General features: G+C 40.3%; 2 protein-coding genes across 3 annotated transcripts in view; both read right to left on the bottom strand.

Annotated features, from left to right (window-relative positions):
• Positions 1-2,236, bottom strand: part of LOC118235119 (sortilin-related receptor-like) — a 75,323-nt gene extending 73,087 nt beyond the window's left edge. The window contains exon 1 of one of the 2 annotated variants that reach the window (XM_035432156.1): positions 1,912-2,235. In XM_035432156.1, coding sequence (XP_035288047.1) covers positions 1,912-2,211 — 300 coding nt within the window. In that variant the 5' untranslated portion in view covers positions 2,212-2,235. Of the gene's footprint in view, positions 1-1,911 lie in introns of both variants that reach the window. The other variant, XM_035432157.1, reaches the window with a different exon arrangement.
• A 4,234-nt stretch (positions 2,237-6,470) lies between these two features.
• LOC118235864 (beta,beta-carotene 9',10'-oxygenase-like) lies at positions 6,471-17,887 on the bottom strand. Its single transcript, XM_035433729.1, has 7 exons — positions 17,768-17,887; positions 13,292-13,493; positions 12,287-12,498; positions 11,483-11,598; positions 10,608-10,710; positions 8,631-8,759; positions 6,471-6,475 (listed from the first exon to the last, which is right to left on the bottom strand). Exons 1-7 carry the CDS (start codon positions 17,790-17,792, stop codon positions 6,471-6,473), a joined length of 792 nt encoding a protein of 263 aa, XP_035289620.1. The 5' UTR covers positions 17,793-17,887.
• Positions 17,888-18,935: the final 1,048 nt, after the last annotated feature.

The following is an 18,935-nucleotide window of genomic DNA, read 5'->3' on the forward strand; positions in this document are numbered from 1 at the left end:
AGGCATGTTGTGGTACTCAAATAATGCTCAGCTTCCATTAAGGGGCCTAATGTCTTAACAAGAAAACATTCACTACACCTTTACACCACCACCAGCCTGCACTAATGACAAGGCAGTATGGACCCATGGATTCATGCAGTTTACGCCGCTTCTGAGATGCTGGAACCACCAGGTCTGGCACCAACAATCATACCATGGTAAAAGTAATTGAGTCCCAAAGAATAAACAAAGTGGGTATATGACGTAGGCAATGGGCAACAAGCAGGTTCTCTGAAGTAAAATGGTAATGTGTTGCCATGCATATGCATTCACGTAATGAAAAATGGATAAACACGCTGCTTCAGAAACTTTCCCAAATCTCACGCAATTGTTGAGGACCTATATCTAGATTTAATATAAATCGAGAAAGGAAACGTAAATCTATCGTGCGTTCAAATGAGGGAGCTGCGTAAGTTGAGTAAACTTTTTTGCGGGGGGGGGGGGGGGGATGAAACATTGAACAGTTGTGTTGTGAAACTACAGTCGACAACATCGTGGGGCGTGGCGAAGGGCAACAGGATATATCACATTTCAGATAATACCTTGGTCGAGATCAAATTCAACTCGTAAAATAGGGAATCATATTCGAATACAGTTTGTGTGTGGGTTACACGACGTAGGTCCTTAAATTGGTGCATGTCGATATCTTTAAAGCACAGCAGACCTTGAATTTCTTATGTACCTATTTCGGTTTCGAAAATCACCAAAACCACAAGATGACACAGCAGGAACAATTGTTTGGCAAATTAACTCGTCTGTGTGATGAAAATTCATCGTCACATGGGGAATTGCACAACATATCCTTCACCGTTCTTTCCTCGTTGCTGTTCGCTAGCTCGGGCAGAGTATCAAACAAGTAATATATCTAGTTGGTTTTATTCAATTGTCTCAATGTTGCAAATACAGAATTTCGCGAATGAAGCCATCGGGTATAGCATAAGTACTGTGCACATCATTGTTATCTTTTAAAAAGTCGGAAACCAGTTTCGTAAAATATATAATCCATCAAAGGCAGCTAGCAAACACCAAATCAGCTAACTTCAAATTAAGTACAACCTAGCTCAATCAACTGTGCGATGACCAAGTTACACATCTACATGCTGGAATATGTTGCTAGCTCTCCATTTAGTCAGTGAATTAGACTAGGTCTAGTTAGTTAGTCGTTCAAACAAGCCGTTTTCCTTCTTATCATTTTTTTCACGGAAGCGTAATGATCCATTATTAAAGTTGCCAAGTCTTTTGTGGTGAGTCAAGATGTAGACATATTTCAGTTCAGCTATGCTAACTAACGCTAATAATTTTAGCTAGCTAAAATAAGTAAACTCCGTGACCTGTGCATTTTAGCTGTATCCCGGATAGCTAACGACCATCAACTGTGACAAGCTAATAACAACTTCAGATGGCAACCGTACATAATATTAGTTTAACCACCTGAGCCAACGTACCCAAGTGAAGTTACAAACTAAGTAAATGGCTGTAGTCGAAAGACTAATTGGCTGTTTATTTCTAATTAGAGGCTGCAGTGATCAACGTTTGCCAACAACACACCGCCAGCTCGGTTGCTTGACAGACGCAACACCTGATAGATGCAATATCTGAGTTAACTGCTAACTTAAGACAAGTAATTGCTGTTCGAAGTCATTTAACGTTAGCTGTTTACTAGCTAGCTGGCTAGTGGAATAGCACACTGGTTGCGACTACCTAAGCCAACATTAAGAAACTGCAACCTTCCCATCATATTCAATAACTGGCTACTTCAGCTAACTAAGCTTCCTCATCACGGAAGCGCTGCAAGATATCTGAACTCGAGTTATAACGAATAAAAGTATCGTTTCAAGTTAAAATTAACACCGGGTAACAACAAAACCTTACCTTTCCATACACCTTGAGCGGCGGTAAGTCTGAATCACTACGGCGGTTACGGTGCTGGTACATTTGCGATGCCGCTCTACGCTCTCTCGATCCTTGGAACGCTTGCTTCGGAGCCTCGGTACCCATTCCTAGATGCTGTTCATCTGCGTTCACCCAAGAAAAACCCCTGTTTTGTGGCAGAATAAAACGCTCGTCTTTGTGTAGCCGAAGTGTAGAAAAACAACCGGGAACTACGGCATGTAATAAAAATATCGTAAAAAGTGCACGGAACGGCATCTTGTGCGGCTGCCGCGTCGCCATGTTTGTGTGTTATGTTCTTGAGTGATCTCGTGCGATTAAGAGCGCCTTCGGGCGGCGAGCAGCGGAACGAGAAGTGAGTGGGGTGGAAGAAGCTTGGCTGTCACTAAAGCATTACCAGCACAATGCCTGGTGTAACAGAAAATTTCTCGAAATCTAACGCCATTTGAAATGTTAGGCCTAAAACAGCTTTGAAGACCACAGGAACACACTACTAAACTAAAGCCAGTGAATGGACCAAATGTAGCAACTTAAAGTTCGCTATTATTCAACAAGCTGTCCCAGTTATAACATAACAGACCTTCAAAAGTGAGCATACAAAGCGCGCACTGAATTGACGATAATATGATGGAAAGAAAACGATAGATCTCTGCTATCACTAGAAATAGTGGATGTTATAACACAACCTTCTATTTTCAAGACGAAATACAGATTTTTTGAAAGAATATAACCATACGCAGAGCACACAGTCACTCACGGAACAAATGTGTTTGTCAACTAATAAGAGTGCACTCTCCAGAGCATGAAGCTGTTGCTATAGGCGAGCTGCAGTTTTGACAGAGACAAATTGTTCTTTCGGGGTGTTTTTACTTGTCGCATCGAACATGTTTAGTGGATGGACAATTACCAGCATTCTAACCAAAATGGTCGCACGGAACCCCACATTTACGCTACTGCCCTTACTCTTAAGTAGGCTAATGTATCCCAGATGTTCGATCAAAGTTGTATTTACTTGCTTAGTCTTCCATACTATACTCGTTCATTCATTCTGTAAACTTTGTGTTGTTGACACTAGGCTACATAGGCCTACGTAGGGTCGACCCACTTGTTTTACTTCTAGTAAGTGCATCATTTTTACATTTTACATTTACATTTACATTTACTTGGCAGACGCTTTTATCCAAAGCTACGTACAAAAGTGCATTTCATGGCCATGGACAACTACAAAACACAGGTTCAATAAGATACAAGACTTATTTTGTACAGCTATTTCTAGCCAAGAACACAGTTTAGTTCACACACTGAACACTATTCTGACATAACCTCTGCCAAGCCAACTAGGCAGAAGAACAAGCTACAATATTAGGACAAATACAAATTACCAAAAAGTGCTGGAATGGGCGTACATGTAACGAGTGTCATGAAAGGGGGAGGGGGGGGGGCTGGGTTAAAGTGAAATATACAGAGTGGTGGTAGTTAGTCCAGGTATAGTCTGAAGAGATGAGTCTTCAGACCATGGCAGAAGATGGGTAGTGAGGGAGAGGTTCGAAGAGGGCAGGGGGAGTTCGTTCCACCACTGGGGAGCTAGGGTGGAGAAGCTCTGCGATCCCATTACTCGGATGGGAGGTGGTACAAGGCGCCCTGCTGCTGCAGAGCGGAGTGGTCAAGCAGGCGTATAGAATCAAATAATGTCCTGCAAGTAGATAGGGGCCTGTTGGCTGCAGTGTAGGCGAGGGTCAGGACTTTGAACCGGATCCTGGCAGCAACCGGTAGCCAGTGGAGTGATCGCAGCAGTGGAGTGACGTGGGAGAATTTGGGAAAGTTGTAGATGAGTCGGGCAGTGGCATTTTGAATCATCTGTAGTGGCTGTATGGCACAAGCTGGCAGGCTTGCAAGGAGAGAGTTCCAGTAATCAAGGTGGGAGGTCACCGTAGCCTGGACGGGTAGCTGGGTAGAGTGTGTAGTCAGGCATGGTCGAATCCTTCTGATGTTGTACAGAAGGAATCTGCAGGACCGTGATGTTGCCTAGATGTGCTCCTTGAGGTCCAGCTGGTCATCCAGGACCACCCCCAGGCTCTTTGCAGAGTGAGAGGCAGTCACTGCGGTGCCATCAACCGTGATTGAGAGCTCACGCAGTAGGGAGGTCTTGTATGGGAAGAAGAGCAGCACAGTTTTGTTGAGGTAGAGCTTCAGGTGGTGGCTGGCCATCCAGGTAGAAATGTCAGCCAGCACCATTCAGTGAGGTAACCAACTGTCAGTGTAGACTCCCTTTAAAAGCAAACTGACATTTCTGAATTTGCATGAAATGACAAAGGCAGAAGACAATAAGCGCTGTATTTACATTTCTTCGTCCTTTAAACATGCATCTGTAATGTAGCCTAGTCTATATTGTATATTTCTCCTTCCTTGGCTGTACTGTATGATCAGGCTCCAAACCTACTTAAGTGCTTAATTCATCTTAATTGATGAGGGTTTCAAAACAACATTTAGAGGTTCTCAGCAAACTAAGGTACTCACACATGCTTTTTCTGTGTTCAAAGCAAACATATTTGAGATAAAATCCCTGTAATCATACTGAAAAGCACTGTGAATATTAATCGAGTTCAATTAAAAATTTCAGCAGCCAACACAAATCAATAGCAGAAGTGTGTCAATGACAGTAGTGCCTAAAGGCAGTGACATCCTTTTAGGTTGGGTTGAAGCATAGCTGCCAGCTGATTATGGAAGTCAGAAACACCCAAAATTGTCCGGTTGCATGTAGGGAAACACACAGAAAGTATAATATCAAGTCCTTCTTTATTTTCTGAGATTGCAGTATCTTTGAAATGTCTTTTTCCATCGCTGTAAGTAATGGAATAAATACAAGCTACATTTATTTTTAACTAAAACTGTATATGAAAGAAGATTATTCATTAGCTGAAATGGTTGGGCTTATTTTAAAATTAAGACACCAAAAGGACTTTGCATTCTGAAATAATTTTTTTAAAGTTACCACATAAATATCTGATATTTAAACCATGAATAAAGCATGAAAAGTCTTGCTCTGGAACACTGATGCTGAAATTGTATATTCTAAGTTTGTTCCTAACCAGTTCCTAAAATGGATGGGTTCCATCCTGTGGCAGAACAAGCGATGAGCTGACAACAACATGAAAAGGACCTGTATTTTAAAGTTGTTCAGGAAACGCAGCCACTCAAGTGTCTTGTCAGAAGAAATGGGGATATCCGGGCACAGGAAGCAGTACAGACTGATCCCACGTCAATGGGAGTTCACAGGTCTTAATACCAGCTCAGCAAAAAGAAAAACAGTCATCACTGCCAGAATGTGTGGCAAGCATCCAGCTCAACTGCAGCCCCCAAGCTGTGCATGCAGTTTTCTCTCTGCTGAGGGACGCAAAGATGAGAAATAATGCTAGAAATGGATTCAAGTCTTTATTGGATAAAGAAAGCAACATTTGTCGTATAATATTATGATCACTTTCTATACATGTTTTGGTTTATAATGTAGGTACCTGTGTAGGAAGCTTGTCCGTTGTCCATAGAAATATCAATTTGCAGATCATATAGAAGGAGGACATACACCAAAAAAATAGCAAGATGTCGACTAACGGAGAACAATATCAAAGTAAAAAGTTAGTGGCACGCTCTGCTTTTTATTTAGTTTATCATGACTAGTCAAAATGCATTTGTAGACATCTAAAATGTAATTATGGATGCGCAAGCGTAGCTATTCAATATTAAAAGGGCTTGCCATAGAGGAAACTCATGGCGGAAGGAACTTCCGAGTAGTCCTACAAAATATGTAATCACTGTAACACTATTGTTCAGTGTGTCTCAGACTCACAAGTCTTGCCTGAACGTTCATACTTTATACTTTTTTAAACTAAAAATTAGCTAAGAGCATGTACATTAGATGCAAATAGCAATAAACTTTAACAACTGTGGAACGTAACATTTTTGCTTTTAGATGCAGATGTTGCATAATTTCGTAGTTAGCCTAATATGTAGAATAACCCTCTAAATGGAAAGCGCCACCTCAAGGAGTCAATCAACAAAATACACCTTGGTTCATACAAATACTTCAGATAATCCAAGGTAACTGCTGTAACAAAATTTAATGTACATTGTTGTCAATAAAGTGAAAAATAAGCAAGTCAGCTGGCAAGATGATTACAGTAATCTTATTCAGCCAAAATATTTTACACTGGTTCGAGGGAGTGACGTGTTCATATTTACCAAAGAAGGTAAAGCTTTTCTTTGATTCACAATCTGTGGTGTGTTTGCATCATGATTATTGAAGATCAGGCCATGAAGCAAGCCTCATTACTGTAGTGGTGCAACCCCTTGCAGTACAGTGCTATCTGTGATTGGTATTGACCATTACTTATAGCTGAACACTGACATCTACTGATACAGACAGTAACTGTTATAGAGTTCTCAAAGGGCCTGAAAATTCAAGTCCGACCCGACCCAGTCAGAGTGAGTCAAAAAAACCTGAGTCAGCGATTGCCAGAAAACAGCTGCACAACTTGCATATAGGCTTAGACTGTGTGCACACAGTGCAACGAGGAGAGAGAGGAGAGCAGGAACCACAAGATGGACTCAAACACACCCATGATCAAAAACTCTCAAGGATGCTTTTAGTAAAACAGTATGTGCATAATAGCATCATAGCATGGAGTGTTTAAGACCATAAAACCATCCTTACCAAAAACAAAAATGAAAAACTGTGGACTACAAAAAAAGTTCACTTTAAATATAGGCCAACTAACTAGTCTGACTGACATATTTGTGACTAAACTGGCTCACATTTTAGTTAATAAAACTCAACATTAAGTGAGCACTAGTGGCTTACTACTAGTGAAGTATTTTAGTATAATTTCTGCAGCCTACTTGAGAATACTTGGTGTACTAAAAGTTGCAAAGAAGTATAAGCCTATTTTCAAGATGCGTATAATTGTTCAAAAGTGAACCAATTGAACTCTTATTTTTTAGAAATTGTTATATTAGTGTGATTATAAAACTTATAAAACAGAGTCCACCTTGTCAAAGTTCCCTTCAGTCTAAAACTGGTTATTCAAGTAGTCGGCCTATCATGATGTCACGCAAGACATCCCAGTACCACTCCATTTTATTTTATTTATTTAATTATTTATTTACAACCAAAGGTAGTCAATGTGTAATTTGTGCAGAATGCAAGATCACATTTAATCTTTGGCCATAAAACCTCAATGTTTTTAAAGGGTGTCATTTTTAAAGTCTTGTGCATAGAGTAGCATTTTAGTTGTGGATATTGACCATTCTGAACTTGTACTCAGTGACACACTTCATAAACATTTAGTTGCTATTTGGTCAAAAACTGTCAGCATACTAAAAAATAACACAATAAAACTGTCATGATCAGAGTTGGTGGAAAGGTGGAAATGTGATTTAATAGATACTGTGAAAGCCACTTCAGCCCTTGAGTGTTGTGGTTTAGAGAAAACATGACTGCCTTTCTGCAGGACTTGGATGAAACAGTTCACATGTACTGTAAGCATCTTCACCACTGATTTTTTTATGCAGCTGCAAAAGCAAAGCAGAGGCAATTTTTAGCATTTTTAATATTTTTAAAACAACAATAGTAAAATATGACAAAAGGTATACATTACAACTTAAAAAGGGCACAAAAAAACAAAAGAAGTATCAAATGTTTAAATAACAAATGTCTCTAGATCTGCTCTTGCCTCTTAAAATACAGAGATCTAAAATACAGCAGATTAGCAATTCTGGAACCTTTGGCTTAACAGACTCACACCTCGGCGCCCCAAAACAAGACAGACCAAGGGGCCCAAAATACTCATTTATATAATGGTGGCCAGCACCAAAATACAGAAAAAAAGGTGACATGAATATGTAAAATAGCTATTACAGATATCTGAGGAATGACAACAAAATATACATAATAGATCATATTTGTATTTCATTTGTTGACTAATAATTTTAAAAGAAAAAATAAATACATTTTAATAATAATTTTAAGATGACAATGGGTCCTGCGGTCCCCTCGGGCCAGGGATGCAGTGGAGTTATCGGCCCCTCCACTAGGAACAAATAAATGTTCCTTGTTTCCGCCCGCAACCCCGTCTGCAGGAATGAAACTTAAACGCAGGTAATACATTATCGTAAACTTAACGTTAAACTAATTGTAAGTGCGTGCACTCACTAATAAAACGAAAGTAAATAAAGGATTGTGAAAAACAGAAACCGTGTGGTGAGTTATTTTAAATGATATGTATAAATGTACTTGGAAATGTATGATAAATGGGGTGAATTGGGCTTAGCGCGGCGACCTGCCTGTGCGGCTCGCTCTGTAGCCGTCACATGCATGTTGCTTGAACCCAAATAAACTACAGATGACAAAGGAAAAGGATTGCACAGGCTAACTGACCAAAAACAGGAAAAGGCAAGCAGTACATACAGTAGGTGATGTATATCATGGCATGTACGTGTAGCCCAATAATTATTTGAAGGGCAGCCAGAAGAATGTTATTGTACGGATCTGGCCTACTCTATGAACACATCCACCTATGCATGTCAATGAAGTACAGTGTGTACAGTAAATACCAAATTTGTTTCCCTCTGTATTATTGAATGATTTAGCAAAGATCATCGGTGGGGAACAGGGGAGTGATGTGGACCAGTGGCAGCAGAACACTCACCAAAGCTGTGGTAGTAAGAGGGTTTGGCCCTGTCCAATGACGGTATGGAACACAGCACTTTAGCGCCCTCTAGTGTCTCGGATGGCCCAGCCTTCCCCGCAGGCACACGGATGATGTTATAGAAGGCCCCTGAGAATCATATCAGATCCAGATCTGGTTTGCGTCCAAGCAGAATAATGTGTGGTATTCCAGGATTCTCTGCTTTCAGGGCCCTGTGTTGTTTTTAAATGACTAATTGGAAAAGGATGGGTTTTGTCACAGTTGATTGAAATTAAGCTTCTTATTAAAAGTGACCTTTGCTAAGGTAACATCAAAAAGATTAAGGAGAATGAGGAGAGCTGGAGCTAGTTGCAAAAGAACAAGCATCAATCTCTAACATCGGAAACGGAGGGGCCTATTTTTGCAGTCAAGGCGCAACTGACAAACACTAACGGTAACTCAAGGCACTGGCAAAGTGTGTCCAACCCAATTTCAGTAATTCTGTGACTCTGAGATTAGCACAACTGCAGTGCTGTTTCAAGGGGTTGGTTCCATAAGAATAAATTAACTGTAGATGAGGTGAGGGTTTGGTTTCATTATTGGCAATCTGATTGCTCCATTTCTTTCCCTTCAAAAATAGTGGCATCAGAGCCACAGTCAACTGCTAGTTTTGTCATGGCCGAAGAGTAAACGCATTATGAGGCTCCATTACTCTCTATTTCCTGTGCCTCGGTAAGACATCCAATCTTACATCACTAATATTCTCATTGTGTTAAATACTTATTGTATGTATTGATTAACAAACCATATTTCGTAAAGAAAATATGGTTTGTTCATTTTGGCTCTACCCATTGATCACTTGATCGCAAAAAGCACCTGGATGATCCCCAGGCCTTTCGGGATAATATTCTATTGACAGAGGAGTTAAGTGGAACTTTTTGGACAGTACAGGTCCAATTATAAATGCAGTAAAGCAAATACAGCATGTCACAATAGGAACATCATACTACCACCATCATGTTTGACTTGTTGGTATGATGGTGTGGGGATGCTTTACTGCCTCAGGACCTGGACAACTTGTCATTACTGCAGAAACCATGAATTTGGCTCTCTTCCAGAAAATTCTTATGGGGAACGTGCATTCATCTGTCTGTGATCTGAAGTTGAAGCCTAATTGGGTTATGTAGCAAGACAATGATCCAAAAAACAAAAATACATTTTATCAGGTACCTTTCTGAACACTCAAGGTCACCTTACATGGTATTAAAATGGATAGAAGAATGACAAGACACTACAGATACGTACATGATATTAAAAACAGTTAGAAAAGACAAAGACACTGAACTTACAGGACATGGTATTTAATAAATAAATAATAAAATAAAATAATAGTAATAAATAAATTAAACAAATAAAAGTGCCATGGGGGAGTGGATGGCACTTTTATTTATTTATAAATGCAAGTCCACATCTAAATGGCTGAAAGGAAATAAAATGAAAGTTTCAAATTCCTGATTTGAACCCAATAAAGATGCTATGGCAGGACCTGAAATAAGTAGTTTATGCTCAAAAACATTTTTTCCCCCCAATTCGTTGGAACTAAAATTCCTCCACAGCATTGTGAAAGACATGTCAAATTATAGGAAGCGACTGGTTGCAGTTATCGCTGCTTTTAAGGAGCCAATTCTTTTTCCACATGGGTGACATGGGCATTCAACTTTTTTTATTAAATAAAATGTTCAAAATGTTTTTTGCATTTACTCAGGTTCCCTTTGACTAATATTACATTTGTCTAAAGACCAGAAACCATTCAGTGTGACAAATATGCAATAACAGAGGAAAATCAGGAAGGGAGCATATGCTTTTCATGACACTGAAGGTCCCCCAGAGATTCAGGCAAAAAAGTACCCAACTTTATTCAAATTCTAAAGGCTGTAATGCTTTGTTCACACATGAAAGTTTAGACAGTGAATGGGATAATGAAGGAATGTCACAGACCTTTAAAGGTGTACGAGTTGCCCATGTTGTATGTCGTTCCATCAGGGTCATAGTGGGGATGAGCTGTGGCTGCATTGGCAGCAATGAACTTGCTCCAGTCCACCTTTAAAAAAGAAAGATATGGCTAAATGAGGAAAACAACGATTTCAAATGCTACAAAAAATGAGTATGGTGAAGACCCTGCACAATCATACCATAATTTCCTTCAATCATTACATATTTATAAAACCTAAGGGGATAGAAACTATGATAAAAAGTATTTGGTCAGTTGATTTAATTTTTTTATTTTTTGCCTTCTATGAGAGGACTCAGTATTGATAACTTTGTGATCATGTTCACTGCTAACCAACAGGACATTTTACAATCAGCTGTGTAACAGTTTAGCCAATCAGAACTGAACCTGAAGTGAACGTCCACTACAAAACGGACACTCCAAATCATCCCTCCAGTGCTTGTGTTTAGACATTGTCAGATCTCAAAGCCAGTTTGAGAAATTTCATAATGGCATGGACTAGAATAAACTATTCAAAGACCAGGCTTCCTCACAGTTTATTTATGGGAATCGTGACAACACTGAATAATTCCAATGCACTATGGAGTAGTGTAAATATCGTATGAGGAAGAGCAAATTCAGTGAGGCCATGAAAAAAAAGAACCCTTTCCCCTGTAATTCCGATCAGTCGGGGATCATCAACTCTGGCCCTCAAATCCAAATCCAGCCCTGGTTTTCTTTTCTCCCGAGTAATTAGTGCTACTGATTGGCCAGATTGTCTTCACACCTGACTCCCAGGCAAAGGGAGGGTGAAAAACCAGCAGTTCTCAGCCCTCGAGGACCATGAGTTGCTGATTCCTGCTGTAAGTATTAAGATAGGTACCTTCCCCATTGACTCCAGGGTCTCAGGGTCAACCCGGTGCATCAAGTTGGTCTCAGTGGTGACATAATAGTCTCCCTTGTACTTGGCAAAATTGATGTTGCCGTTGTCTGTGGGTTCTCCAGAAGACAGAGGGAGGAATAAATGGTTATTAAAAATGGGTTTGACAACTTATGGCTGACACATACTCCATAAAATCCAACCACAAACTTGTCCCCTACAGTACATGAGCTATCCATCTGCAGAGTCAAGAATTTCATAGTTCACTGCATACTGGTGCATCTGTATATTCTACACTCAGTGTGTCCATTTAAGTCTTTGCTGGAACGAGGATACAGCTGGATGTACACTGCAGAAATTCAGGTACCCTGCTCAAAGGTACACCAGCAGTGCCCTACCTTGAGAATGTAACCTGCAACCATTGGATTACAAAGCTAGTTTGGTAATTATACTACATTTCTGCCTTCCTGTCCTTGATCTTCTCAGTGAGATGTTATGTTTTTTAGATAGAATAATAATAATAATAAATGCAAGAGTGTTATCTAGAATGAACTCAAAATTACTGACATACAGTAGAGTGAAGGGTGGGCCAGAAAGCTACTGTTATCCAAGGTGGGATTATTATATTTATAATTATAATTATATTTTGCTATGCTGCTTTTACTGGCATGACTGTGCTGGTGAATGGTGACAATGCATATGAATTCATAAGCACTGCAAAAAATTCCCTGAGCTACTTTTTTCCCCCCATGAATGTGACCAATGAACCAAGAGTTTCACTCCACCTCAAATGGCATGGAGACTCACTTAGCACTTCGAAGGAGGACAGAAAACGCTGGAAGAAATTCTTGCAGGAGTCCGGCATGGCGAGGGTCCCAAACTCTGACACCATGATACGGTTGTTCTCGCTGTTGGACTTGTAACTGTCGCTACGCAGGAAATGGCTCTTGTAGCTCACCTGGCCACCCTCCATCTTGAACTGGTGAAGAAGGGCCATGCCGTCAAACCAGTGGCTGAAGCTGGAAGAAGCAGAAATGTCAGAATGTGGGCACACTCAGTCAAATCAAATGCATTTACATGATGAGTTCCCAATACATTTGCCATAATACAACAGACCCCAACTCATGAGCCAAGGGCAACAGTGGAAAGGAAAAACTCCCTTGGATGATAGATGGGAAGAAACCTTAAAACAAACTAGATTCAAAAGGGAGGGCCCATCCTCAGGCAGGCTCAGGATATAAGTTCATTATGACTAACACATGGTATTTAAGAGCACCAGTACAAAAGCAGAACATTGTTGTAGTGCTCTGAGGACAACAAGAGGACAAATATAACTAACCTTATTATAAAGACCACACACACCAACTCCTTACAATAAATTACCTCAACACCAAACTAGCAGTGGCAAAATTCCCACCCCCACAACATTCCCATGAAACTATGAAAAGTGTTTCAAGATGTACCAAATTATTCAGAGAGAACTACCTGTTAATTTGGCAGACCATTATAAACACAAGGGAACATGCTGTCTATTGCATGAGCCCGATAGGAGCAATAAAACGTAGCCTTCTTCTGCACATACACATTTTCTAGTGCTCAAAGTGAATACTATGCAGAACATCACTGGCATGTTCTTAGTGCATTATACAGTTTAACCAATTGATCAAAATAACAGACAAAATAAATAGATAGATTGATGGGATGGTTGATTGATTGATTGAAACATGCACACGTAGAGCCAGCTAATTTAAAAACACTGTATGGCCCATGTGGGACAAGGGAGGATGGGCACGTGATCACCGCTCTGCTCACCTCTCCTTGCCGAACTCAAACTTGCCCGGGCCATTGCGCAGTAGGCTGCCATTGATCCAGGCTGGGATGTTCCCGCGGACGGTGGTTTCAATGGGCTCTGGTGTTTCCTCCACCGACCGCACCAGAGGGGCGATACACGGCAGGCCCAGAGCACTTCTGCTGTGCTGCTCCTCCCCAGAGCCCAGGCTGCTTACTGTTCCTGCTGAGAGAGAGAAACAAGATGGCCTCCGCAGCAACAAGACGACCAGAACCAGCAGAGCAAACAGCGCGGCCATCGACAAGCATTGGTGACTATGCTGTCACCAACATGGACCCTGCCTCCATCAGTGCATTCACAGTCAGGGAACAAACCCTTTCAGACCATAATAAAATCAGTATATTTCTGAAAAGAAAAGAATCAGAGAATCCAGAAACTCATACACACAGCCCAGTAATCCGTACAAACTTAACCATACCGATGGGCTGAAACAAGCACAGATGAATTCACTAAAGCAATAACATCAACTGAGTCAACTATCTATATTAACATGTCCATCAATACTCATTATCAAAACAGAGCGGGCTTGAATCTAGCCATTACAAATATCAATTATATTTTTCAGAAAGCAGCAAATACAGCAAACAAAGTAAAAGCTGAACCAAAATCAAAAATGGTTTAAAACTGAATGCACAAAAAGTTCAAAACCCTACATTATCAATTCAATTCAACATTATCAAATCAAAAACTTAACCAAACATACAACTCAGATTTACACCTGAAGTCCTGTCAAGCTCTTAAAGAATATAAAAACACCCTAAAACAGAAAAACTTGCATACGTCCATACATACAACTGCAAATACACCAAGGTCACCAACTGCAAGAAACCCCTCCTCAAACCAAAGCGCAAGTATCTGAGTGGCGAAGGAACGCATGTAGTCTTCCCCGGGGCGACTGGAACGGCATTAATTTAATGTTCTCAATTATCTGAGTCCAAAATAGCCTTTTTACCTTTCCTCTGTGCAAACAGTTGCGCATAGACGGAGGAGACTGCTGTCCACCAGTAGTGTGGCTTTATGCAAATCGCTGTCTAGCTTGGAAGATGCGAACATGTGACTACAGGGTGCAGATATCCTGAGTTCTATGTGTATGTTAGGACCTTAAAACTGCCAGGTGGTAAGAGTCAAATAGGAATGAGAGGTCAAAATGAATGTAGTTTATCGTACAGTGTGTTAAGAATGGCAATATACAATGGTGCAAATTGTGTGTGCAGTGAGATGGTTATATGCATATATTTAAAGCGTGTTGACGAGTCTCCCAAACCATTCCATGTTTCCCCTTAAATACCCAAAAGATAAAAGCAAAACCCCAAGTCATCAAATAAAGATACAATCAAGACAAAAGAGTACATCAAGGAAATGAATTTGCTCTGTAAGCATACAGTATCACACTGGGTTAACCTTTGGATCTGGCTGGGTGTTGACCCATAGGTATCAAGATCTGATCAAGTCAGCATCCCACCACCAGACACCAACAGCTGATCCAATCAGACGTTTTGCAACTGAGCACTGTTTCTTCATTACAATTGCTGGCTCCCTGTCAGCACAGTAAACAGTGAGTTTTACTTTTAGGGTCTGATAAGAGGCATACTATCACATAAAAATATAAGCCAAATTGTATAGAAAGCTCTATTGGCATGAAAGTGAAATCAATACACTAATATCATATCTGGACAAAATATCCAGCCTTTAGATCCACACCATTGTCTGTCAGATATTTAAAGCGAAATTCCCTGCTTAAAATGGACTGGACTACTGGACATTTATGTGACCATACCACAAATGAATGGACACGCTTAATGTAATAAAGTTCTCAACAGCAGCAGATTGGCCATGTTTCACAGCAATCAAGCGTGCCTGACTGTCAGGCAGAAGGGAAATGGGATGAAAACAGGAAATTAGACACATTTTTTTTTAAAGTTACAATCTCGAAGATTTCGGTTTCGTTCTCTTTGGCGGTACCAATGGCGAGAAGCGGTAATTGCAGGTGTGTTTTTGGACCTCACTTCCAAACAGTGTCGCTGTGTGACGTCAGTCATTTGGCACCTTGGCCACGGTAACTGTAAAAAAATTTATTGACTGAATAAAAAATGGCTGTTATAAATGTAACGTTATGTACATACTCATTCATTGTCTAACATTAGGCTAACTTAAGCTGTATTTACACTGCCGACCCGGGTTAAAATGCTGTAGCAGACCTGGGGTAGAATTAGCGATTATCAAGTTCCACTGACGTTCTTTATCCACCTTTTGCCCGGTATGAACATCTTTACACTGCAGAGAAGAATCCGCGGGATTCGCTGTGGCTCGTGCAATTATGTATCTCGTGCACAATAAACATTGTCTTTCTCGTGAATGATTGTTTTGTGATATAACTACTGCCTTGCACAGTGTTGCCCCTGGTGTTTCTGGTTTTGCTAGCTAAACTGTTCGAGAATAAAGCGGAGCTGGGTGTTAAATTAGCAATCAGAACAAGAAGAATAAAACAAAAACAAAGCAGATTTCATCAAAAGGGGCATCGAGGCTGAAGGAACATATGAGGAAGCGTAATAAAATAGCAACGCTAAATCCATACTGCCGTATTCTTTTATTTAGTTTTCTCCGGCTTACACCTTTACACAGAAATCAGACCCGGCTCTGCTCCACATATACCCCGGGGTTAATGCTCTGTGTAAAGACCGCTTTGTTCTGATCATTATAAATTATATAAATATATTGATTGCAATGTAAATTACAAGTAACGATAAAACCACTATCACGTTCAGCAAAATGAAATTAATTAAGGAAAAATCGGACTGCGCCCTATGTACTGCATGTTCAAACCCCAGCCACATTTTCTATGATGCTTATTTGATATGTGACACCATATCTGAAGAGTGGACGGTCCAAGGTTTTCAAAACACCCCCATATCATTGAGACAACATGTCCAGGGGAGGTAGCAGAGCCTGATATACACGATCCATTGACCTATACTAGCAGTAGAGAGGAATACACTGTTTAGTTGAACCACAACATTTTCTATCATGTTTATTTGATATCTTTGTCATCATGTCAATTTAGTGAAGGGCTGTATGCAGTAAATGTCCATTGTTAATTCTAGTCTTAACCGATAACTTTTGGTCTGACTCTGGAATGTGGGTCCAAATGTTATCTATTTAGAGTTGAATTAGCACTGGACATTTTATTGTGTACTAACAAACTCATTGCTATAGGATAAACTCACAGTTTACTCACAGTTTATCCTATAGCAATTAGCCAGTAAGCTATCATCTAGAGTCGTTAGAACACCTCAGTGGTAACATGACCAATTAATTATGATAAATATGCTGGAATCAGTTTTATATTCTCCTAAAAAAGCAAGATCGTGGTATGTCATATTTAGACTTACTGCACTTTCAAGAATCAACATGGCAGAAATATAAAAAAAGCTTTATACACTGCCTTTTTAATTGGCATTATAATTATAACGGAAATTTTTTACACGTCAAAACGTCGCTAGTTTAGAAAATAAACTTTGAGATACGCGTTTCTCGCTTTCGCGCAGGCAGACTTTTATTTTGAACGATTTCCGACGAATCTGCCTTACTGTCGCTCACGGTCGCTCATTTCGCGGTACTCTATTTCCCACATAACGTTTTATTCAGCGGCAACTGGTGAGCTGAAAATTGGTGGGGCGCAAAACTTTCCTTTAAACTAATCGATCTCAACCTGTTTTCATTAGTAATTTTCCTTTATTATCAAGCGTGCCAACGATCAGACTAATTAAATGGCAAGTAGTCTAACAACCCACATCCCTTGGCTAGGATTACACACCACAATGAAATTTCTAGGACATACTATTCACTAGCAATCTGACCAAAATGTAGCCTACAGAGTGAAGTGTTACATTTAACCCCGACGTTGGGGTACAAACTAACGTGGCGCAGGGTACATCTAACAGTCTTAATAGCTTTAAAAGTTAACTAAGTAAGGCAATTCAATGCAATTCCATATGATACAGTCTTTACAGATGCAGGCTAGCTATATGAAAACTATCCAATCTGGTAGTCACTAAAAGACTCTTTACAACTGCATGCATTTGGGTTCCTTGACACACACGCAGGGCAGCACGGTGGTGCAGTGAGTAGCACTGTTGCCTCAAAGCAAGAAGATCCTGGGTTCCCTCCCACAGTCCAAAGACATGCAGGTAGGCTAATTGGAGACTCTGCCCATAGGTGTGAGTGAATGGAGAGTGAACGGTGTGTGCGCCATCCGATTTTGCCCGTACTCCATCAATTAACAAGCAATGGGATTCCAAATGCAAACTTTCAATGAACAAATTCCATGTCTGAATTCAGAGAAAAACTAAAGCAACAGACTTCTTTGTGGTCAAAATCGCAGAGGAAATTACATAGACTAACACAACAGCAAACAAACACAGTTGATATTCAGTTCTTACCTACAGGTATTCTCACCGAAGACATGATTAAACGCGCTGGATACCTGCGCTAGACAAGTGATGCTTGCTTGTACTAGTCGCGTGACTTATCTGTCCCCTCGCGTCATTTCCCCCCCATATCACTTTAGCGCAAACCACGCCCCGTAGTTGCAACGAACGTTCAGAATCGATTTCATTGATCAATACGATGAGAGCGCTGACCACGCCCCGTATTTGCAACAAACTTTCAGAATCGATCCGAAAAAACAAATACAATTAACCCTTAACGCACATGCCAAATCTGGCCAACCCTTGCCCATTTAGGGGGTACCCTATTTAAAGCTTTATAACTCCAGATGTGAACACCACACAGACTTGAAAAATGACTTAAATGAAGCAGGACATTTGTACCATTTACAATACTAGCTTAGATTAGTTTATATTCATAATTTTGGAAGAAATAAATTGCCACAAATGCAATTGTCTAGTCAAAAAAATCTAAAATGAATTTTCTATTTTTTAGTTCGCAATGAAATACTGGGAGATTGCATATATACAGCAGGTTAAAGTATACGTCCTGGATCAAAAACGTCTTGGCCGCAAGTTCATAAAATCTAAGGGTGGATATGTAGAACTACTAAAGATCTATGAAGCAAAAACTAAGCAGTGTACTCAGCTCCAAATCCACCAAAAACGTATAAATTATGCATTGCTAAAATCACAACAGAATTATTTCTGTCATGGTTCTGTGTTTTCCTGTCTGTGTTTCCCTTGTTGGGCCACCAGATGGCGGCACTTCTGTTTTGTGTCCTGCTCCCCCCTGTTAATTGTATTATTGTTGTCTCGTTATTCTATCATTGTTCCCACCTGTGTCTTGTTATCCCCTCCTTTTCTGGTTTGATTGTTTTTTGAGTTCACCTGTGTCTTGTTACCCCCTGTCTATTTAAGTTCTTTGTCCCCTTGACTCGGGTGCTGGTTCCTTGTGTTTGTTTCCTTCTAGTGTTTGTTTCGGACTTACATGTATCTGCCTGCCTGTGTTTTGACCTGCTTGTGTGTGTGACTGTGTTTCCGCCTGTGTGTTTCTGCCTGTTAGTTCCTGCCTGGTTTCTGTCCTACCTGTGTTCTGCTCTGTGTGTGTTTTGAATTTTGAGTTTTCTGTTTTTTGGAAGTGCCCTGCGTGGCCTTTTGG

Source organism: Anguilla anguilla, chromosome 9 (genome assembly GCF_013347855.1).
Source record: "Anguilla anguilla isolate fAngAng1 chromosome 9, fAngAng1.pri, whole genome shotgun sequence".
NCBI lineage: Eukaryota > Metazoa > Chordata > Actinopteri > Anguilliformes > Anguillidae > Anguilla > Anguilla anguilla.

Coding starts and splice junctions, on each gene's coding strand:
- LOC118235864 (XM_035433729.1), bottom strand. CDS start 17,792: ATGTCTTCGGTGAGAATACCTGTAG. Junction 12,499..13,291: donor TTTGAGTTCGGCAAGGAGAG/GTGAGCAGAGCG, acceptor TGCTTCTTCCAG/CTTCAGCCACTGGTTTGACG. Junction 10,711..11,482: donor CCCTGGAGTCAATGGGGAAG/GTACCTATCTTA, acceptor TCTTTTTTAAAG/GTGGACTGGAGCAAGTTCAT.